The sequence below is a fragment of the Athalia rosae genome, chromosome 3, assembly GCF_917208135.1.
Source record: "Athalia rosae chromosome 3, iyAthRosa1.1, whole genome shotgun sequence".
In the NCBI taxonomy this organism is placed as follows: Eukaryota; Metazoa; Arthropoda; class Insecta; order Hymenoptera; family Athaliidae; genus Athalia; species Athalia rosae.
Genome location: NC_064028.1, coordinates 18,099,811 through 18,123,757, shown reverse-complemented (window position 1 = coordinate 18,123,757; position 23,947 = coordinate 18,099,811). Strand labels below are relative to the sequence as shown.

Here is a 23,947-nt window from a genome sequence, read left to right as displayed (position 1 = left end):
TTTCGATGTACAGCAATCGCAGCAGCGTCGCGGAATGGTGGTGAGTACACGAAAACGACACCTTTTTTTTTTATTCTTCTTTCTTCATCGCCCAACAACGAGAGCACAATAATCACCACTTGAGATTCACACTTGCACTACGTCCGTCTTCCCTCATGTTCGCAAACAGACTGAGGAATTGACACCTGATTTACTAGAAGTTAAGACTCGTCACACCAGCGCTATTAATCCGTTTTCGGAAACTGGTGTCGATCTACAATCCATGCGGGGATCTGAATTAGGGTAGTGCTGTTTCTGGGGAAGTTGGCGTGACGAAAAATAGTTTTTTTCTTCTTCGTTATTATCATTTATTTTCAAGACGCTAGGTTCATTTTATGATTGAATTTCGCGTTTTTCGTCTTCTTTAAAATTCAGCTAACTCCTCACAGCGAACTGTATGGCTACTTTACGCGTGATCAGAGAGATGATGATTGTAAAATAATCGGTGTTCCGAACTGGACTGGAGACAAAAATCGAGGACTCATGTTGCAGGTTTCTTGTTGATAAAAGAAAACAAGAGGAAATTGGATAAAAATAATCAAATATCCAAGCTCAACCTCGGGCTCTACGCATAGGACTACCGTCTCGAGAGAAAAATATGAAAAGGAAGTAACTACGGCCATACCATCTTCTCCAATGTGGCAGAGAAAAGTAAAAGCAAAAGGCTCACCACATATGCTGGAGATATATTATAAACGTTTATTGTCCATCGTACATTAGGGACCTTTTACCGTTTCTCACCGAGAGTACCGCGCTCGCTTTTATCCCTTTCACATTTTTGTCCAAGAATGAGGGTAATTCAAGCTGCATCCAAACAGCCCGGGGAATGTGGGCAACCTTTACGATTATTATTATCATTACCACTGTTAATAATGTCATCGCTATTGTACTCGCCGACTTTTCTCTCCGATGAAAAACTATTGCAATAACGTCCAAGAGGAGTGATAAAATTTTCGCATTCAAATTGTACGAAAAATAATTTTGCTCACAGTAAATGGGAATTACTCGATATGCGTCTGTGGGCAAAATTTGGAGTAATGGAGAGTTTTACAATCGATACACGCTAATTATATATACACACATATTAATCCACCGCGATCGGTAATTAGCAGCAAAAGGTCGTCCGGTGATTTTATGAAATTCGCTCGATTAAATATGTAAATTACATACCGGCAATTAATCAATGGGATATTTACCAATTAATGGTGGGTGGGGTACAGAGATTCACGCATTATTATATATATATATATATCCGTTTACTGAATTTCATTTAAATATTTATGTAGGTATTATAAAATGGAACAAATATATCGAGGAGTTATATTACTGGTTGTAAAACACTTCTTTTAATCACTGGGAAATTTAATTAGCTATAGATAAAATTCATTACTATTTGAGATCGTTCTTAAACAGCTTGACTATATACGTAATTAAAATACATCAAAGTATATATGTATATGCGTATGTATCAATTAACACAAGTCCATCCAGCAGGAGACATTTTCAACGATTTTTATTCCACTATTCCGTATCTCGAACATCCTACGGGCAATAGATTTGTAATTTCGCTTTCTCTCTCTCTCTCTCTCTCTCTCTCTCTCTCCACCCCTCTGTGTTCTTCGCGATAGACTTGAGATAATTGATTATTTCGTGAAATCGGATCGTCTCCTACCTCATTTATTATCAATAAGCATATAACGTGCGTCCTAAATTAACCGACAATTCTATTATAATGTAAGGCGATGAAACAGTACCATAATATGATTGAATGTTGTTTATTTTTCTTTTCTCTTTTTTCCTTTTTTTTTTTTTTTTTTTTTTTTGACAACTGCGTCGTTGCCAGCGTAGTAAAATTCTCTGTGAAAATACGTTCTTAAATTTTTGATTACTAACTTTACGTTGTAATTTTACTAATTAAATGTAGTTTCTTAAAATTATTAGTTTAATTGCAATCGCAATCGCAGGATTTTTATCCTGTACAACTAAGTATATGATTAGCGAATTTTCGTGGCCGGTAATCGTGTTTCGTCTGATCGCTACTCGCACGATTACCTCGCCGTAAGTACGACCGAAATATAGCACCAAATTTCCTAAAATTTCCCAATACGTTCGAAATTTTACAGTTTAGTCGAATTGGATTTGGTCCACTAGTGAATACGAAATTTTTTCTTCTTACTACTTTTATAGTCTATACGTTTAAGAGATTTGAAATTTTAATTCTAGTGAAAAAAAAAAAAAGAATGTGTCCTTACAATTGTAATAAAGCACGAAGTTGTGACTCCAAGCATCCTATGGCAAGTCGGGCAATATAAAATATCGATCATAGAAAATAACTGCGATGACGAATTCCTTCCATTAAATTTATCATGAAGGAAAAAAAAAAAAAACAAAGTAAGAATAAAAAAAACGAGCAAAGAATTACAAAATCCTATTCAACACAATAATTTTTTGCAGTGAACCCCGATCTCCGTACATCTGCATTCGAGACAGGGTCCGGATAATTCGGTGATAATTTTTCCGACCCGGTACATACGCCCGTAAATATTGCAACCGGCTAATTTTAGAAGACCGCCGACCGCAGTCGGCGTTTCGTACCCTTGCTTAACAGGCTCGGCAGTCGTCGTGGATTTTACGACAGGTGCGGGCGAAGAAGGTTCGATAGTTTTAGCGGATGTAAATTTTGACGGTGAATCGAACGCCGGCGAAACTTCGGTGGTAGTCGGTGGGGAATCGGTGGTAACCGGCGACGAACCGGTCGCAGGATCTCCGACGGAAATTGGGGAATCATTTTTCGTCAGCGGTATTTGAATTTCTGGTTTCACCGTAGCTGGGTCAGAGAACAGCAGGTTGAAAACGCTGCCGAAGGAATAGCCGGAGTCATCCGTGTCTTCCGGTTCTTCTTCTGGCTCCGGCGAGTGGACGTTAGCCGAAGTTTTATCGTTGGGAGTTGTTTCCGAGGGTTTGGAAAAAGTGTTTTCCGTTTTATTCGAAAAATTGGGTTTCGGGGACGGCGGACCGTCGTCTTCCGTTACGTTGGAATTTCCGACGGACGCCGAGTTAACGGGATTCGAAAAGTTCCGTGTGACGACGGACTCGATTTGTTTGTCGTAAATAAAGTCGGGAAAACCCGACGCGTCGAAATTTTTACCGGGTTCCTGATGAGAGAACGGCGAAAAGTTTAAATTACCACCCGCGGTATGAAAGTTGTAACCCATTCCGTCATCGATCGCCGCCGAAATTGGGGATCCGGGGACCGCGATGTCTTCGTCCTTGCGCCTGTCGATTTGATCTCGATAAGCGTAAAGTGGCGCGTGGAGTAGCGGAACTTCGACTCCGACGAATTCGGGCTTTTGAATCGTCTGACTGGACTTTGGGCCGTTCGATTGCATCGGAGTCGTCGGTCTCGGTGTCGAGATCCCTCGTTCGACCAGGTAGGGTATCATATCCTCGATCAGCGAGGGAAGGTCCGGAGCCGGTTCCGTCTTAATGACGTCTCGAAAAGGGTCCGGGGTAGCGATTCCGTCCAGAGACGTTACACCTTGGCGATGAGAGGGTGCCGTAGCGTCCGCTCGGTCCAAAACCATCGTCGGAGATTCGGCCGTGTCGACTGGAGACAAAAGCGGGAAATTGAGAAAGGTACGAAAACGAAAATCGATCGACGAAACAACGCGTATCGCGCTCGTCTTACCGCAGATAATTTTACCGCAGCATCTTTCGTCCTCGTTGACCCTCCTGCACCCGATTTTCAGAGGGGGACATTTTTCGTCCGAACATACTACTTCGCCGTAGTAACACATGCAGATTACGCAGAGTCCGCTGTTGGGGATGAATTCCCCGTGACGGTATTGTCGCGTTTCGAATCGACAGTCGGTCTGCAGCGGACCTTTTCGTAATGGATATATACGTACATTTCATTTACGCTATTCCAGTATACGGAGAAATATGAGGGAATCGAGTTAATTAATAGGGACGGGCTTTATTCTCACCTTCTTCTTTTCTATTCGGATTGGTAATGTCTGCGGGAACTACGGTTACGCCGGTGCCAATTTCCAAGCTCAGATCGGTCGAGTGATAGGATCCTTCGAAATAGGGTGGATCTCGGGGAACGAATCCGCCTGTGAAATGCTCAAACGTTAGACCTACCCTTGGATTACTCCATCACGCCGAATCCACAATTTCGGCTCGATCCCGTGACCCTATCTCTTCCTACACCCAGTTTATACACAGGTATACCCGAACGTCACGTGACACGTGACGCGTATCTTTTCGATTCTTTTGTCGTACGGTTAGCTACCCATCGGGAAATTAGTTATCCACCATCACCTTGCAAGGATTTTTTCCCTTTTTTTTCCAATCGAATTAAGTCGGACAATTCGGAGGATAGAATAAATAATATCCTTGAACGGTAAACCCGGAATAGATGAGGCGTATATCGCCAGATAATACCTTCAGTTTCAACAGGTGGGCTAAATCTATTCTCCCGAGTAACAATGTCGTAAAAGTTAGAGCTGTCCGTGGGTCGTTGCAGTTCAGCAGGTACAACGGCAGCAGATCCTGACGGATAAGCGGTGACGCTCGAGGTCGTGTCCTTCTCATTTTTCACCAAGGCGTCCGCGGCAACGAAGGGAATTATCCTGGGCGAAAGAACGGTAGGTCGTTAGATATTCGCAAAAGCGCGAAAGAACGAGAAACGAAAGAGGAAATAAGAAACCGAAGGGATGGAGGATGAGGGAGAAAAAAAACAAAAAAAAACAAAGAAGAAAATTCAATTAAGCAGAACGGGAGGCGGCGATAGTCGCGTCGGTGCTCATCCACTTGCCTGACGTTCGGCAGAGACGGTGGTAAAGTTGGTTCGCTGTAATAATCGTAGTCCTCCCCCTTTTCCCTCTGAGTTATGTTCAAAATGGCTTCCACATCGGGGGGTATCGATCTAACCGGGGCAACCGTCATCCCCTCGACGTGACCAACGGATACGTTAGTTTTCAGGGTCACGTTCATCACGAAAATGTCATCGGGCATCAGGATCGTCGTTGGCAAACTGGTAGCTGATTCCGCGCCGTTCGAGGTACTCCCTTTTTTTTCCACCTCCATTTCATCCCCCTCGTCTTTTTCTTCTTTCTCTTCTTCTCGGCTAGCTTCGGTCGGCCGGATAACGGTTATCGACGAATTTGAGAAAGTCGTATCCTGCGAAATTGCCCGTACCGTTGTTACAGACTCCTCTTCGCCGACTGCACCGTTCACCCTCTCCTCCAAAGGTTCACCTCCGGCAGTCGTTGAACCACTTTCACTCGTGGTACTTCCCGTATCGACGCCGGTAGTTTCTTCTTGAGTCGTCCAAGTGGCGGTCGTCGATTCGAACGTTGTCAATTCCAAGGTCGTCGATTCCCTCGTCGAAGTCGATAACTCCGTGTCGGTAGTGACCTAGAGAAAGGTGAATTTATAGTTTTCCACCGCTAGCAGCTACTTCCTTTCGGTTCTCCGTTGCTTGCCTCGGTCGACATCGGGGTCGTCAGCGACGTCGTCGCGGACATTTGCACCGTGGATTTCGACCCTTCCGAATCGGCGTCGGAGAGAATCTCGTTGCCCATCGTCTCGCTCTCCGGCGTGGGCACCGGCGAGGAGGACTCGACGCCGGCCGTCGTCGAATACTCCGACGTAGAATCCTGCGGCGGGGTGCTGCCGAACCGAGGAGGAGTAGTAACGTCGATTACCTCCTGATCCGTTGTGTAAGCAGTCCCATCGATTATCCTGTGACCCCGACCCTCGACGATAGCGTTCGACAGGATGGGATTCAGCTGGTTATCGACAGGCTGAAATATCCGGGGTTGTGACGATATCCCAAAAAAAAAAAAAAAAAATCAAAAATGAAAACAAAATGAAAAAAATAAAATAAAATAATCCGCAAGGACGAATGCACCGGAAATTAAACTCACGTAGAAATGCGTCTCCTTGCGAAAATTGGCGTAATCTTTACTGACGAATGCGTAAGACGCGAAGTTCTGAGTCGCTTTTACCTCGATGCTTCCGCCTGTGTCGCGACATGGAAAAAGGCAACGTTTCATTCGATCCACGTGAAGGAAACGTGGGAAAAAATGATAATTTTATCGATAACAACTCACTACAGTTGTAGGTCGAGGGACAACATTGACCTTCCCTGACGATCGGGCTGCAGCCCTGAAGTGGGGGGGCGCAAGCCAAAGGCACACATCTTATGGCTCCCATGGCACAAAAGCAGTTGTCGCATGGTGCTTTCCAAGCTATATCCCTGACCATCTCTCCTTCGTCGTAGTTGCGATTTCCCACGCGACAACCTTAACACAATCGGGCGTACGGTGTGTTATTTTTTCCTTTCCCAACGTGTCGCGTCAAAATTTTACAAACGAATATATCGTCTAGACGAGCGTACGCGGTTTTTAATAATGACAATGACGTTATCTCTCGCAACGGAATTCATTCGCCGTGAACCGAAGGCCGCCACTTACCGTTCAAGGACATCGCCTTGGTAGTCGTAGAAGTTTCCAGTCCGTCTGTAACACGGGTTGTAAAAATTGTATCAATCGCGCAGGCGACAAGGAGGACGATGACAATGTAATTTCGTCTTACTGCGATCGTGGGTGCAGTTGTAGGCTACCGGACAACAGGAATGGGGTGCGTAGAGCGGAGTGCACCCTGGAAGAGGTAAAAGACACTTTGGCCTGACGCAACGTCTAGCGTTTAATATGCAGTAGCAATACTCGCACCTCCTGGTCGCTATCATAGCGGAACCGGCGCCGTAACGGACTCCTTCGAAGAGGCAACCTGAGGGAGGGTTAAATTTTTTTTGTCGTGAGAAGGCGGATTTCGTTACGGGGGAGTTAACGGATGAAGTATTATTAATACTCGGCGAAATAATGATTTCGGCAAGCAAAGCTCGACTCGAGCCTCGTCCCTTGGTTAATCTGGCGTAGGTACATGTAATTTGCGAGGAATAAGGCCGGCTGAGGGTTTGACTAATTGATATTGTAGGGGGCTGTAATTATTATCAATCAGGCTTTGAAAACCATACCATCTTCCTCCACTACGTCATCGATTCCGAGGTCCACCCGTCTCAACGAATTCTCACTCTCATCTGAAACATTACACTCCGGCAATTCGTAACGCCAAATCCAATTCGCGACCGTAAGAAAAAGAAAATGTGAAAATTATGGAAAATAAACACTTCGAACGTAACATTTCAAAGTTCTTTTTTCAACATGAACTGCTAGAATCGCTATCCGCAACAAAACCTGAAATTCAAGCGCTTCTCTCACTCGGTCTGACCCGGAGGATCTCGATCATCTTTGAAAATCAATGGAGAACTCGAAATTTTGGGGATTAAAAAAAAAATCTCGTCTCTATTTTTGCTACGGGGAAAAAAGCGTCGTAAATACTGACGTGATTCGCCGCAGATCATCTCGGAGCAGCACACGTGTTCGGATGAAACGCGGAGGTGGCATTCGGGGGGCGGAGGATTTGGTATGCGGGGGCAAACACGTAGACGACATCTCAGAGATGCTTCAACGCAACGGCATTGGAGACACGGTTCCGAAGTGGCCACGATCGCGCCCTCCTGGTATCTACGACCCTCATATCGACATCCTGAAAGCAAAGGGGATATACATACATACATATACTGCTACAGAAACTTGGCTCGAGTGGATTTTTCGAAGACGAGTGTATGGCGCATGGACCGTAAGGATTCTCCCGTGCAGGTATAATACATGTAGGTATCGGTCGGAAGGAGACGGAAGAGTAGAGAAAGACGAAGGGATATACGTAACATGGCTCGACAACGTTCGGATCGTTATTTCATTCGGAGTTCCCGGTGACACCGGAGCCTATTCTTTGCTCCGAAATTATTTCGAGAACAATGCTGGCCGCTCGGGAGAACCATTAGAAGGAAAAATGGAGCAGAAGATCAGACGCCAAGTGTTTTCGACTATACACGGCCGGATGTCGTTCGTTCTCCTGATTTCTCATCGCGTATCGCGATGCTTGAAGAAAATACTGAATACTTCAAATCCACTAATTTTCATTCATCGCATACATCTTCGACTCTGCGGTCGAAGATTGAATAACCGGCTTTTGTTCAACGTGTACTAAAAATCGTGAGAAATCGACGGAAACCGAAGGAAAAAAGGGTTTTCGAGCCGATTCGGTAGAGGTCAACTCTGTAGAAAACAAAATTTAATTTTACACAGCCTTGTAAATATCCCGGGAATTTTACACGCTACGCAGGAGTGCGATGTAAATGATATAATGAAAAACGACGGGCTTACGATGAACGCGATTGTTCGCTTCGTGAAAGAATTTTTGATTGAAAAATTTCGAGATGACGGGTGCGTGTTATATCATGGCGAATATCACACGCACGATTGAGTTTCTTCCAGATAAGGTATCCGCAGTGCTTTCTGCCGCAGTGTGGAGGAATAAAAAGGAGGAGGAGGAGGAGGAGAAGAAGAAATTTTCAAAAATAGCTAAAGCAAATAGTTCGGTGTCAACGGCGACGGCGTTCCATCAGTTGCAGGAAATACGTGTACCTAGGTGGAATCGTGTCGATATTTTCATGCTAATCTGACAATTTGAAATGCGGGTTCCATCGAATAAAAGAAAAAAGAGAAATGCAGAAATGTGAAAAAAAAAAAAAAGAACTCGCGGCGATAGTTACGCCGAGCTGCCTGCTTTCCATATCCACAATCCACATTCAACTGGATTTATAATAACTATAATCGCGACACCCATTAACTAGGTCGGAAATCGTTGTAAAGTGAAATTTATACGTAGCACAGTCGATTCGATTTTGTTTAATTTCCATGAAATTAAATTTATAGATCTGCAGTAGGGTGGCAATATATTAAGCTCCGTTTTTTTTCACCCGAAGTCTCAACTTCGAAAAAACAATGCCTGGCGAAAAAAGACACAAAAAAAAATGGAAAAAATTATTCACCGGAGTTCTAGTCTAACAAAAAATATTGCTGTACGTGGAGATTGATCGGGGAATGCGAACGTTGCAAAACAATAGAAAAATACTGAAAATTTAATTTGCAAATAGAAAAATATGATGCAATGAAATCCGAATCCAACAATTTTGAGGGGGAGTCTCGGTGATCCCTGTTATTTATTTTGAGTAATCGAGCGCACTTAAAAATCGTTGATTAAAACAATCGTTTCCATCATCGTTATACTGCCCTCAGATTTATTTCGCCTATATAATGATCTCCGACTAAAGAAAAAAACGCGGGCTGAGCGTTGGCCAAGAAACTCGGGAGTGGGAGGGAGAGTGCGAGAAAATTTCTCGTTTTCATTGTCAAAGTTTTTGCTTTCCTTCTCCCATCATCTTTTTATCCCTTTCTCCTCTCATTTGTTAGTCACGGTAAAAAAGAACCCTCCAAATAATTTAGCAAAGATTCCAGTAAACAGTTGAACTTTGTATACACGTAGACGAAATGGGCCTGTCAGAGGAGTCGCTTGAATCTTGAGAAACGATCGCAGCTATCAAAAATTCCTCGTAATCCGATTACAAAGCTTTCCGTTCCTTTCACCTTCCGAAGTAAAATGTGTATCTTTAATTTCGACTCGATTACACCGACGGAATAATAAAACCCTGCGAAGAGTATTTTATCAAGACTGACGATACGTTCGATCTCCTTGGGAATAATCAGTTTACGGCACATCGATTGTACTGACCCATGTAATCAAGAATAGAAAACAAACTTAATTCGCTATAGTATTACGTTGGTATGCATTAGAAAATAGCGGTTGTAAAAAGGACCCTGAAGAGCGCGAAAGGTGATTTGAGATTCTAAAATCATTGATGGAAATTGTATAATTTAAACACGCGGTGATTGGTTTTAATTCGTTACGGTTGAGGTGGTTTATGCATGCGGTTGCAGTTACCGACGCACTCGAGCGTGGGCATCAGCGAGTAGCTTCGATAAAACTTGTTTAAGAGTTCCGAGATGAGGTGGATCGGAATACACATAGTATGTATACATAAATATAACATGATGCGGTAACGTATATAATACACACAATATGCACATACGGTGAAAGAGATCGCGTGCGTTTCACTGATTAATAACTTCGCCGACCGGGCTCCTCGACTTATAGTATAAGATTTTCGGCCGATGCCCGTCTCTTCGGCGTATACGTATGTATGTACGTACGTATAACATACGTATAAATGTAATATGCATCTTTTTGAAGAAGTTCTTTGAAACGGTGCCATGTTTTAATTACCACGAACTAACCCCATCCCCCCGACTTCTTCCTATACGCCGAATTTGTAAGGTATACGGTACTACGAAATTGCCGGGCAGTCTCGATGTTCGGGGTCAGATAAGAGAGGTTCGCTCGCCGGTTGCCGGCGCGGTTTGTTACCCGTGTAAAATTTGATCGGTTCGGACTACGAGACACTCGGATAACCCGGGATCGGTATTATACGCTTTCGTTTAATTTGTACTCGATCATCCCGACCACCTGGCAAGGAACCTGCGGAGCGGTGCACCATTACAAAATGGTGGTGGGGGTGCGCCCCGACCGCAGATATTATGCGAAAGACGTCCCCGCGCGACGTAATAAAAAGTACGATCAAACGAAAAAGAAAAGCGACAAGTGTCTCGCGACAAATGAATAACGACTGACCCGTGCGTTTCGTGGTGCTGCTGGAAAACGTAACTCCTTTTTCCGTACGGCCGATCTTTTTTTCACCTCGATCGCTCAACGATCGATTTCCGATGACCTGGGATCGTCGGAAGCGAGAAGAAAATTTGAAAACGAAAAACGAAAAATTGCGAGAGCCAATTAAACGAGAGCTCCCGTTACCGCTATTTTTTCATTAATCTCTTCTTTCTTTACAAGGCCGATCTTTTTCGTACACCGACTCGAATCGACGCTAAGTCCAAAGTTATTCTCGACGTACAATGAAAGGAATAAGAAAAAAAAAAAATGAAAGGCTGTGATATACACGCACGTTTTTGAATGGCCACTCACTTTCGGTATACGGATGTAACATAAAAAGTTGAATAAATCTGAAATCAGGTTCTAATCCGGAAAACTGTCCGTCGGTCCACTCAAGATTCTCAAGGACACGGGCGATAGTAACGCTCAACCAAACTCACAGCTTGAATATCTTCGGATAACCGATGGAAGAAAAGAGTTTGTCCATAGAAAAAAAAAAAAAAAAAATACCCAAGACCATCGGCGAGCGGATTTTTTCACCTCAAATCAAACCATCATTTTCACGTATCTTTGTATGAATCGTGAATCTCTAAGTTGGTTGATTTTTCAACGTTCATCTTGGTTTCAGGACACTCATTTTTTACTCTTGGCTTCAGCGCCGATTTCAGCGATATTATAACTGCAGTATACGAAGTCACACTGTAAATCTTGACTCAAACCACACGTTTCACATGTGCTAATTGAATCGATAATTTGAAGCTTTTAGGTTCATTTTACGATCCGTGAACGTGAAATTATGATCATTGATTTATCGTTGCAGAAAACCGCGGTAAATAATCGTTCCCGCATCCGAGTAACTATCGTCTAACTTTTTTCTATTTTTTTTTTTTTTTGCTTCGATTTTCTGATCGTTTCGGTCAATTGCATCAGTGTACATATATTAACGACGCTATATTTTACGGCTACTCGGATAGCGAATTACATGTAATAAGAGAAACACGGTGTTCAGAATGGGGACTAAACGCTGTTCGTAGATGTGCGTGTATATTCGCAGGTGTTGCACGTATAGGTAAGGCTAATATTAACTCGTCCGCGTGTTTAAAGGTATAACGTATATCAAACCGGTGAATGAGAAATGAGAAATGAATATATATATATATACCCATAGTAAAACGATTATTACGATAATGACGCTGGTCAGCGCGCGGTAAAAACCGGCGCACGCGGCGACGCGATATGAGGAGAATCGACGATCTTTGCTCGGGTGTTCACGAGGATCTACGATATAATGTGAGGTTCGTTAATCGCGAGATTGTTGGCCCGAGTTCTACAGGCTTCTATATATCTATAATCAACTAAACTCACCTACGCCCACTCGCGACCGAGAGTTTGAATTTCGATTCTAAACCAGTCATCGCGGCGGAATATATGTTAGAGAATAAAGCAAAAAAAGACCAAGAAAAAAAAAAAAAAAACCAAATCGAAAAAACCCAAAATTTTGACAAAAAAGAAAACAACGAAAAAAAAACAAAACAAACAAACAAACAAAAAGGAGCAAATGGAAGAAATAAAACAACGAAAGCCGGTATTTATGAGTAAATAAATATGTTAAAAAACGTATCGGCGAGAGGGGCGAATACGATTCGACAGCCACGTGCAGCTGGTCGGGAGAGTTCGAGGTCATTCTAAGGTGGGAGATTTTGCGTGCAGGTTCGTTGACTAGACGGATAGTCAGACCCGAACCTGACACGCGGTTATTCGAAGGGGTACCGTTTCCTAATAATTTCATTGATTTTACAAGCACACCTGCGGGCGGAACACCGCCCCGTTAATTACAACGATGATATTCGTAAAGTCGAGATTTACGCTTTGTTTGAACAACCATGATTTCGTTACCGCGGACAGAAGACGTGAATTCGCGGTACATCGAAAAATGGATAGGATTTTCAAAAAGCATCGAAGCTTCGATATCTCAAAATAAAATTGTGTTTCACCTGCATTTTTTTCATCATTTGGCTTCTAATTGAAATTTTTTTACTTCTCCAATAACGTTATAACTGTCGTAATTGCCTTTAACAAATATGATGTGTAACATGTCCGAGTTTCAAACTAGATAAAACAATTTTTGCGTTCGACTGGCACACATATACATATAATAATATATACTGTATCAATCTTCGATATCAGTATGTAAATTTCAAGGAGTGTATATATAAGTGTACCCATATAGTATATATCTATAAAAGTGATTATAACGGATTTTTTTATTACCCGTGACTCAACATCGTGTAACTTTGAACATGTATACACGCGTACTGTATAATATGTATTTTATGGTATATCAATATATTGTTGCCATCAATGACCCACGGGACCAGAATACGAGACGAAATCTACATAGAGAAGATCGGTTCTTCCCTTGCTTTGCAAAATTTTCATGAAAAAACACGCGATCTTATCTACAAATCCGCACAGACGACCCCTACCGATGATAAATTGGACAATTTTATTGTTAATTCAATCGGATCGAATCCAAATCCTTCGAATCGAGGCGATCGATATGATCGGTAAAGCTTGAACAAAGCATCACGGTTCAATTTCCAAAAATACCATAAAAAGCAAAACTTGGAAATGGAATATCAAACGTCCGACTCCGTTCGACAATCGCTAGGATATTCGTCAGCACTACGTCGAGGATCCTCGGTACCGACCGGATCAATTACTACACACTCATATACGTTACGATCCCCGTAGGCAATAGCAGCGGCCAATATTATTCCGACTCGAAAATCTCCTCAACGTTTCGCGGACGTATTTAGCCGGTGTCCAATATAATCTCCATTCGTACCAAACGCTGATCGAACCGACCTTTAACCCCATGGGCAAACCCCACGTAAATTCCCCCCCGATCCTACCGATATTTCCCATCGCCGATCGAGATACACGCGTACAAGTACTCGGCGAGCTGCCGGTACCGCTATAACCGTGATCAGGAACCGATCGCCGAACGTTGTCCGATCGAATGATCAAAAATCGACGGATCATCCGCGTCCTTTTCTTTTTCTCTTTTTGCCCTTTCTTCCTTTCGGCCGCACGTTGCGAGAAGTGGAACGAAGCGAAACAGTTTTTCCTTTTCGTAGCTGATATACGCTGATCTATCGCGGATGAAAGGGTGGTGCAACTTTTCAATATGCTCAGGGGTCGTGTCCTTCGAGGTTTCCTCTGCTTTTCCACGTTATCCGGGACGCTCGGCGAGCCGTCGATTTCAACGTAACTAGCCGCCGAAGATTCGCTTTAATTTCCGACGTCAAAATAATGTCCTCCCGTTACAGAGGAAAGTTCTCTGGACTTCGGTTGCAAAAAGATCACCGTGATTATAATGTCCGAACCAGATGCGACGAGTTTCTAAAGAATGGACCCGTACGAAGTTGGTCGAGGTAAAGCGATGTTACATATATATACTTTGTGCCCGGTTATAATAAATCAGTGCGATAGAATGTCGGCCACTCTCATAATATTCGACGCGGAAATTGAAATATCATCGTATGAGTTTAAAGTTAGCTGATATATGTTACATGGCCGCTGTACGTACGTGGCGTACGTACATGCACGCGTATGTGTGTTTGTACTATGGAGAAACTTTGCTAGATATACGTACAAAGGTATAAGGTATAAGTGTGTATATATAACCGTGAATGAATCACGCGATTTGTGAGCCCCCGAAAACTCGAAGAGTTGATACCCGCAAGGATTAATAAGGATTACCAACTAGCGTAGTAATTAATGATTGTTATTGTCTTTTTTTTTATTTAATTTCTTCTTCTTCTTCTTCTTTTTTTTTTATGAGAACTTGTCGGCGAGTGGTAGATACGATACGCAGGTATAGGTATATACGGAGGTATACGAGCTGTAAGAGAACCTGAGACTAACGTTGGACGGAAATGGGTGTACTGGAATAAAGAAACAGTTGTAATTACATTAATTAAAAGATGCTACTAGGTAGCGAGCAGCTCCGCGCGGCCTTCGAACGTTATATATGTATAATTTATAATACATATTTCCACGATACATGATACCATATAGTAATCGTATAATTTCGATTGCGTTAACACATTTCGCGCAAAGAAATTTTTACTCATTTTGCGCCGTAGCGGTAGCAAAAATATATACCGGTATAAAAATCGTGTCATTGCGATACGCGCGAACGTACGTATACGATGGAAAAGAAGACTTCAAGTTATATAACTTGATTTTTTTCCACTCGAACGCGTTTTGTCTTTCGCTTTTTTGTTTCCCCTTGTTCTTTTCAGATGATGAACAAGGATTCCCACGAGCGCGAGTCGCCTGCCAGCAGCCACCGCGTATTGACTTACGGATGCGTGTTTACCTACGCCGTTAATAAACCGAAGTCTAAGACCCCTTCCCTTCCCTTTTCCAGGAAATCCACTAGGCGTACCTAGTATATTATCTTAATGTTATAGACACTCGACGATCGACACAGCATCTTCATTTGGATTAGAAGAAGAAAAGAAGAAGAAAGTTGCGGAGTATCTCGTTATCGGTGAACGATTACCGAAGCTTCTCAACGGCACCGATTTTCGTTTGTCGCGGAGAAGGAAAATTTTCCCGAGAGAAATGCGTCAGCCGGAAGAGGATATTTTTTCTGAAGGGGTGAAAAAATTGTCAAGGGGTGGACATCACCAGGCTACGACGGTATTACGGTCCGCTTAACGGCTCTTACATGTAATCAGCGAGCCGTAAGCCTCAGGTGAGATAATCTCCCGTAAGATCCTTCCCGTGTCTCTCCGAATAGGATTCCGGAGTCCGAAGTCTAGACAAATCCACAGACGACGTCATTGACGCCGGTGTATCGTACGGATCAGCCCTACCAGGAGGAGACGCACTCGGAACTATCCGTACGATTCACCTTAGGAACCGTCTAGTCTGCACTCCGGAGGGCGTACGCAAGCGATAAGCAAAGTTTCTTTCCCCGTACACTGCATTTCAACGGTTATACAAACGCACATTGTTTTACCGATGGGACAACAACCTCGGAATTTACTCGTCTCCCGAAGTCCAGTCCAGTTGTCATAGGTAAATTAGGGTGAAAACGTTTCGAAGCTAATCGTCGGAGAGAATGAAAGAAATGAATGTAGAATTATGAAAAGAAGTAAGAAGATCGCCACCTCGAGGGGAAATTACCGAGAGACGAGTCGTACGCGAGGATGCATAGAGTTATGCGAAAGGGGATTCTCCTGGACGTGGATTTGCGGTATGGAAGGGATCGTTGCGTTGGACGAGAGACGGGAGTATCGCGGTCCAGGTGGCAACAAACGGCGGGATCACCTCCGGCAACTCCTGTAGCTGCAATTATGTGGGAGAAACGTGACGAGGAGCGGGAACGGGTAAAAAAGGTTACGATTAGCGGCACAGGTGTACCTATATCAGGTGGCCTCAAGGACCCGCTGCCGCGTCGCAGAGGGGAGGTAGAGGGTTGGCTGCGAGTAGCAGGAGGTTGAGAAAGCGGCATATTTTCCTCATTATACCCGATATGTTTGTCACCGAGACCCGAGTCCTTTAACGAAACGGTCGTAGCCTGGAGAAACAGCATCACCAATAGCGCGCTGGTAAGGAGTAGGGTACGGTGTATCGGCGGCGAGCGAGCGAGAAGAGCGGAAAAACGCGGACATTAGTCACCAGAGGTATTTAGTTAGATGCGCACGCGATAAGAAAACCATTCAAGTTTGCCAGCATGAGCTGCTGCCGAGAGCGCTCCTGGCTCCGTTCCCTACACCGCTGCCGTTTGTGCAAGCGTCTTGTGTCGGTCGACGATGCCCACCGCATTCACAACTCCGAGGATATATACGCTAGGTTTATACTAGTTTTTACGAGACAAGGATTATTATATGTTCTCGGTAGGAGTAATTAGGATGGACGAAGAGCACATACCAGTCGGGGGTACCGACACGACGGAACTCGTGTCAGCTAATGCGTTGTCGGATAATGTCGCACGCCCTGGAAACTTCTACCTTCTGCTTTAAAACCAGCTGCCGAAGCATTCGACGATCATCGTCGATCCCCTCGGCTCTATCCTCGTAATAATAAATTCCACTCGAACCTCTCTACCTTCCGTCTGTGTCGTCACCCGACGAAATTAAAGGACGACACCCCCCGACGTGAATAAGCCGTTCCCCAAAGACTTCGTCGATCCATACTTGTCTATGGAACCGGAATCGCCTATGATCGTTTCCAAAATTCGACCGATAATCCGCGACATTGGGGCGCATCGACGCGTGGAGAAATGGTCTATTCGACGAGCCGAATTGGAAGTCCATCGGTCGCATCATTCGCGAATGACTCGGAGCTTCGCTAATTTCGTCGCTTTGGGTCGGGGCAACGGCCTAGTTTCGCCAATCCGCAAAATATCGATGTCCGTCGGATCTGGTTGTGCTCCGTTCCAAACTATTCGCTGAATTTCCCAACACGTATGGCGTAAATTGCAGCGATCTACGAATGATATCTTTTTTTTTTTTAGTCTCTTCAACTGTAAACTAAGCTCTTATCTCTGTGTACACAGTGATTGGATATAGGGGCGACATGTGCGGAACATAAGGAACGGTCTCAAATTGGTTTTGGCAGCGGGTTTCGGCGTAACTTTTCCCGATAGTCGGAGGTTCCATTGCCAAAATGGCAACGGGGATCGAGCGTGATTAACCAGAAATAAGATACGGCGAAGTCCTCTACGAGCAGCCATTTAGCCCTTTGTAGAAAGAGACGAGCCGCTGCTTGACTCCGCAATAAGCTTCACTTGGCACGACTACGGGTAGGGTACCAGCCACCACCTATTATACGCTTCGAAATGGAGTTACCGTCACAAAACTTCACGCGGTAACTTCGACGTGTAACCGAAGTCCGTATCTTATACGTTACATTATGCACATAAAGAGAAGCTCATTATACCGAACATTTCGTACGTAAATTGTACGAAGATTCATTGATGATTTAAAAAACGAAATCCACTCCATCGTTCTGATATTCGGCGGGCAAATTTTGATAGCCTGCTCACCACGAATACCTAAACGTATTATGTACGGATATTAACAATCAACCAGAGGACGCTTTTTTTAACGTTAATTTTTTTTTCTTTTTTTTCCCTTTGTCTCAGCTCCTTCATTTTTCTCATCGCTTTTTTGGCTCGCGGACGTATCGCAAACGAAATTTGTTAGCGCCGAGCGACATGACTGCGGTATTTCAATGTTTTACAAGTACAACTTCGCGGGATCCGAGATCCGAGATTCAAGATTTAAGATCGGAGATTCATCCGCCACCGCGCGAGAAAGACCGAATCCCCCGACGTACAAACGGCGACAAAAAAAAAAAAAAAGAAAAGAAAAAAAAAAAAGGAATATTATCGAATAAAAAACGAATAAAATTATCATCCGTATATAATACTTGTATTTCGTTGGGTACGAGCGATTCGCGTTATAAGCCAGGTTGTCAGTCGTACGATTTGACGGGCCATCGTGGCCGGAAAAAAAAAAAAAAGGAGAAAGAGAGAAAGAAAGAAGAGAAGAACAAAGTCGGAAGAAAGAAACTTCTTCTTATTTTCAAAATAACATCGATAACGATGAATAAATAAGTAAAAACTGAAAATAAAATTGATAAAAAAATTGAAATACACGGTCGAAGAAGTTGGTGGTCGTACAGGCGTCGCGATGGCATTGAACTTGACCGTATAACTTACGCACGCGGTTGTAACATTATGGACCATAACGCGAGTGTGCTCAGCCATCGTTCCGTTGTTATGTAAATCCCACGCGTGTGAGATAGGGCTAGACTATAAATGCCGAATATACACGTAGAGAGAGACACATACCATAGGTGGTGTACGTACCGTACGTACGTACGTACATAAAGCGGAAGTTGTTACGAAATATAGAAATATAGAAATGAAAAACCGAATTTTATTTTCTCTCCGTTCTCGGAGTTGAAATCCTTGTGTTCCCTGTAACGGAACCGTTTTCTACTTTCGACGATAGTTCTGGGACCACGTGCACCGCGCAGGTATATTTATACGGATAAAAATGAAGGAGAGAAGAAGAAAAAAAAAAAGTGTCATCCACCGACGCGGAAGCTGGAAGAATTTTAAGAGCTAATTTCATCGGTTGGTACGGGTATTTTCTCTTTTCTCAGCTGCGCGTGATGCAACTGCGGTTATTCGCAGCTGGAGGAAAAATTCAATCCTTGAGCGGCGGTGCGATACCGAATTTTATTCGGAGCGTACGTACACGTCGTACGTCGATCGAATATTTCGCGGCGAGTGTTGCACAGTTTGTGAAATCGAAGGGAGGAAATAAATATACCAAATGATAGATGAAAACGGAAGCTGTATCCCGTATATTTTTACAGGTATAGAGAGAAAAGACGATCATAAAGCGACGCGAGGGATGTTTCGTCCTCATGGAGAAACTGCAAAAGAACTTTCGGGGGGAAACGTAATATCGTTTTGATGGAAAACAGTCTCCGGAAAATATGATAAATAAATATACGTATACATATATCTATGCATGTATGTAAAATGTATTTATATGCGCATGTGACGAGCATCATGCGTCGAGGAATATTTATGTGATGGACGTATACGCATTTATTTCCTTACGTAAGTTAAATTTAAACGTTCGACATATCCGAGGTAGGGCGAGAGTTATTCGGGTATATTTTATGTGCAATATTCGGGTTAAAATTTTGCCCGCGGGTTATCCGCGGCGATGCGATTGGAACGGATATAAATATATATCAAAGTGCACGCATACTCCCAAAAGTATCGAAAGTTAGGTGAATTTGAATTTCAACGCGTGGTCGCGCCAGAGGCTGAAATAAAAGGCGGGAATATTTCAAGGTGAGAGTAAAATGTGTTTGTCTGAAGACTCACCTGGTTTTACCTGCAAGGGCTTTCCCTGAATCCTTGGTAACAGGGCGCCGCTGTACAAGGCGGCTAAAACCCAGCAAATTAGGAAATAGCCGATCTTGAGACCAGACGGCATCTCAAAATAGTTCGAGTGTTGTTGCAGTTATTCAAAAAAAAAAAAAAAGAAAACTGAGCAAACGAACGAGAGAAACTAAAAATAAAAAAAAAAAAAAAAAGGGAAAACAACTGCAACGAAAAGGAACAACCGGTCTTTTCGTTCGAAGCAAAACTTCCTGCGGGGGATGAGGATTCGTCGGATACCGTATCCCTCCGTCTCCCTCGGGAGCGAAAGAACGGAACGGTCGCGGGTATTAATTTCACCAAAGATTGTTTACGGGTGATGAGAAGGAGGAGGAGAAGCGAAGAACCGGAAGCGGAGAGGAAGAGGACGGCCTCGGGGCACCGGAACACCGGGACGCCGCGGTTCGTTCCGACCTTTAACACAAAACCGCGCACGGATCACCGTAGAACGTACGTACGAACTTGCGGGCGTACGCGAGTCAATGAGTGAATGAGTTACTCCGTGTGCCTTCGCCTTCGCGACGCCCGCCCGACGCGACAAGACTCGACGCCCTTCCCCGGACCGCGGGCCTTCCAACGGAGACGGAGACCCGCCGCCATGCACGCACCACGAGTCGGTACCATACGCCCGTCCCGTACCCGTGCATACAATCCCACGTGGTAACCCACCTGCGACGTGTAACCACCACATCCACACGCACACGCCATTACAACCGAGCGCCCGGCTACCACCTCCTCCTCCACCACCTCCGACGTTACCTCCGGACTCCGGCCGACAACGCACCTGATGTGAGAACCTTCCAAACGCAATTTACCTACAACCGCGACCGTCTACGCCGATTTCTGCCGACCCCCGCGCGACTTTTCGACTTCGTCAGAGTCTCGCGAAAACCAACCCCCCGAAACCCCTCCACCCCTGGCGGAGAACAACTCCTCTTTCCTCTGATTTTTCAGCGGTGGATTTCCAAATGGAGGATATCGTCGAGTAGGTTTTCATCAGAAAGCCGATATCTGTCGCGTCGAGGATGACGTACTCGGTCCGCGAGATGATTTATCGTCGGGTAATTCGATGATTTTCGAATCTTCGCCCCGTGTAAATAAAATTTTGCGACGGTGCGTATAGATGAAAGTTAACCGCGGTTAAATAAAACTCGACCGAACCACCGCGCGAGGTTCGAAGTCGTGTCGGATTTCGAAATAACGACCCAAATACTATGAGCGCGTGTACAAATATTGTTAATGTACGGGGACAATATCTACTTACGTTTGAACGCGTGACATACGGTCTATGCAGGAAGTTAGGGTCCACATTTTCGAACACAATACGACCGCCTAGAGACAGCCACCACCTGCGTGTATGTGTATACAACAATACGTGTGTTCGGAGCACCTGCGGATGATCGTGAGTGAGAACGTACCGTTCGAGAGCGAAGATACGATATGGAATGACTAGAGTCGTGGTGATATTCTCCAGATTCGAAATAAATCTCTGATTTAGCGTAGTCGCGTGACCAGAAGAGGGAGGGGGAGAGTCGGAGGGGCCGGAGGGGCCGGAGACGGCGGAAGATTCTCACCTAAAACCGCCTCTTCGGTAGGCTAATCTGCACAGCGCTCATCTCGAAGATCCGCTCTCGAGCCCTGCATATATTTCATTGTAGAAGAAACGTGACAAGTTGGGTGTCGTCGAATGGGAATTTAGGGGCTAATAAATCGGGACTCATCGTCGGCCGTATCTCTCCCTAATTACGAGACGTACGATCGAGACACTGTCGACGTGTTGAAGGAAAAAGATAACTGGAATAATAAGAAGGACAATCTTTCATACGTAATCCGAAATTACTTGAAATCTCTAGATATATGTAGGTGGAGTTTCGCGGATAAACGAGGAGCGATCGATTACACCAATTCGCAGATTATGTGAGGTATATACGCGTAAAACCGACCGAGAAACGATTAAAATTCGATCAGGGTATATACGTAACGCGGTGGCGGAAAAGGGGTGGCTATCGACGAGGGGTTTTAAACGTGGTTGAAAATCCAATAATGCGAAGCCTATAACTTTCCTCACGCGTAAGTCTTGAAATTCCTTGTTTTTCCGCAGTTATAAGTACGCATATCTACGTATCTTCCTAATCTGGAATTCGAGGGAACCGACGTTATATCGAAGTAATTATCGAATGCGATCGATGATTTTTGAACAAAATTCTTGCGAGTGGTGAAGAAAAAATGACGCGACGCTCGTAGCGCGTAGAGTCCGTCACGCGACCCCCTCTTTTTCCGGAGAATGTTAATGCCCGAAACAGAGGCGAAGATCCATCCCTCTTCGAAACAGCTCCCCGGGGAACAGGCTTAAGACGCGCGTCGTCGCTTATATTTTAGTGGCGAATCGAATCTGCAAGGAGCGCGGTAGAAAGCGTATATACATACGTATAATAACCGGTAGGGTGGTGTTGGTCGATTTGCGAGGAGAGAAGCGAGAGAATAAAACTGAAAAAAAAAAAAAAAACAGGGGAAGCCCAGAAGGGTTTGAGAGAGGCGAGTCTGTCGCTGAGAAGCCTATCCGTCACTTCTGCTGACAAATCTGGGAAAGTGGCGGCTTTTCTACGGCAGCGACCATCGTCGCGCTCGGTATTCGCTCATCGCGCCGTATAACGTGGTCCTCGCGCTCTTCTCAACTCGTCTTCTCATCGTACCCCAGAATCCCCTGTACGTTTGTAGTAACTTTCCATCCGATGCGGGAAGTCGTTAGAATCCCGCGCGCGCCCCTCGTATTTACGGAGGTAAAAAGAGAGAAAAAAAAAAAAAAAGGTGACGAAAGGTAAAAACGACGATATCTATGCTACATACTGTAGATAAATTGTAATTATAACCGGTCGAGTAATTGAAAACACGGTCTTCCCCGGTCCTCCCTCTCCATCGTTTCGTCCTCTCCCTCCATCTCCCTTCCCAAATTACGAACCGCCAAACAGTCTGACGTATCAAAGCGAATTTATTAACGAGACGCAAGAAAATTAAAAGAATCGCCGTATCCCGTTACATCCGCTATACGGCTGTTGTACCAGATATACTACAGTATGTATAAAACTATACATGTACCGAGCCACCTAAGCTTACGATATGTATACATCGTGTAAAACTAATTCAAACACAATAACGCCGAAATTCCGTGTTCTTAACAAAGTGAAGCCGAGCGGCGTGCAACGATGATCGCGTTCCCGTATCAGCGATATGAAGAGAGAATTGAAATGTGTGGGTATTTTAAACTGGTCGTAAAAGTTAACGCAAAACTCAAAAAATTAACGATCTTTTATTACACCGGGAGCAGAAAGCGGTAATCTGTGTAGGTATGTAAGTATATTGTAGTGTTGTATTGCAGGAAAAAAACTGAAAAAATAAATGATTATAATTATCCAGCAGCTGTATTATATGCCGAAACCGGTGCCAAGAAGTCTAGCTGAATCGTTACGTGGTGTTGCAGGCAAAAAAAAACAACATGGCAGTCAGAAAAAAAGAATGCAAATTTTTTGCGCGAAGTTGAGCACTTTTTTCATACCTTTTTTTTCATTTATAAATCATCAATAATCACTGACTACGCTTTTTTCGAGCCATTTACTTTTCAACCGGATTGTAACAGTGATGGATGTCATTCAAAAAACAAAACAAAAATTTATACGATTACCAAAATTTTTATTTTTTTGTTTCGCGTTCACAGTTGCCATCATTTTGTTTTCCTTCCAAACTTCAAACTTCGAATAATTGGGACAATGGCAAATGATTGAAAAAAATTTTCACCATGTTTAATTCAAAGCTGGCTAAAGATCCACTGGAGCGCGTTAATCGTTGCGGTGTGTATTTGATGGTGTATCAGAGAAACAGTTCGAGTGATTAAATTCTACGTTTATATACAGGGTGAGTTTTTCCAAACTTCCAGGTTGGGAGGAGCTTGATTAGGCGGATTAGCGCTCCACCTCGACTCGACTTCTTCATCCTTTGAGCGCGCTGTATTTTTCAGGCGACTCTTCTCGTACTTCCCATTTTTTTCGCGCACGACGCGTCTACCGGACAAGAAAACGAAACGAGGTTCCTCCCGTTCTCGGAGTTCCGAACGACTCACCCTGTATACATTACGCAAAGAACACGGACAATTATTCAAACTGCAGTTGTACAGTAGAGCGGAGTATATACACGATGGATCCAAAGATTAGTTCGCATTAGAGTGGA

The 23,947-nt window shown here is 44.0% G+C and overlaps 1 protein-coding gene across 1 annotated transcript; it reads right to left on the bottom strand.

Annotated features, from left to right (window-relative positions):
- Positions 1-702: 702 nt before the first annotated feature.
- Positions 703-23,800, bottom strand: LOC105690422 (flocculation protein FLO11). Its single transcript, XM_020855013.2, has 13 exons — positions 19,670-23,800; positions 7,453-7,656; positions 7,085-7,147; positions 6,643-6,837; positions 6,522-6,566; positions 6,159-6,350; positions 5,973-6,067; positions 5,529-5,849; positions 4,859-5,460; positions 4,486-4,673; positions 4,026-4,154; positions 3,728-3,922; positions 703-3,646 (listed from the first exon to the last, which is right to left on the bottom strand). The coding sequence occupies exons 1-13, from the start codon at positions 19,779-19,781 to the stop codon at positions 2,472-2,474; spliced, it is 3,516 nt and encodes a 1,171-aa protein (XP_020710672.2). The 5' UTR covers positions 19,782-23,800; the 3' UTR covers positions 703-2,471.
- Positions 23,801-23,947: the final 147 nt, after the last annotated feature.

Excerpts from the sequence above, each read along its gene's own strand:
- LOC105690422 (XM_020855013.2), bottom strand. The coding sequence starts at position 19,781 with ATGCCGTCTGGTCTCAAGATCGGCTATTTCCTAATTTGCTGGGTTTTA. Across the intron at positions 7,657-19,669 it reads GCCCTTGCAGGTAAAACCAG|GATGTCGATATGAGGGTCGT; the intron begins GTGAGTCTTCAG and ends CTTTGCTTTCAG. Across the intron at positions 3,923-4,025 it reads TCCGAATAGAAAAGAAGAAG|GTCCGCTGCAGACCGACTGT; the intron begins GTGAGAATAAAG and ends CATTACGAAAAG.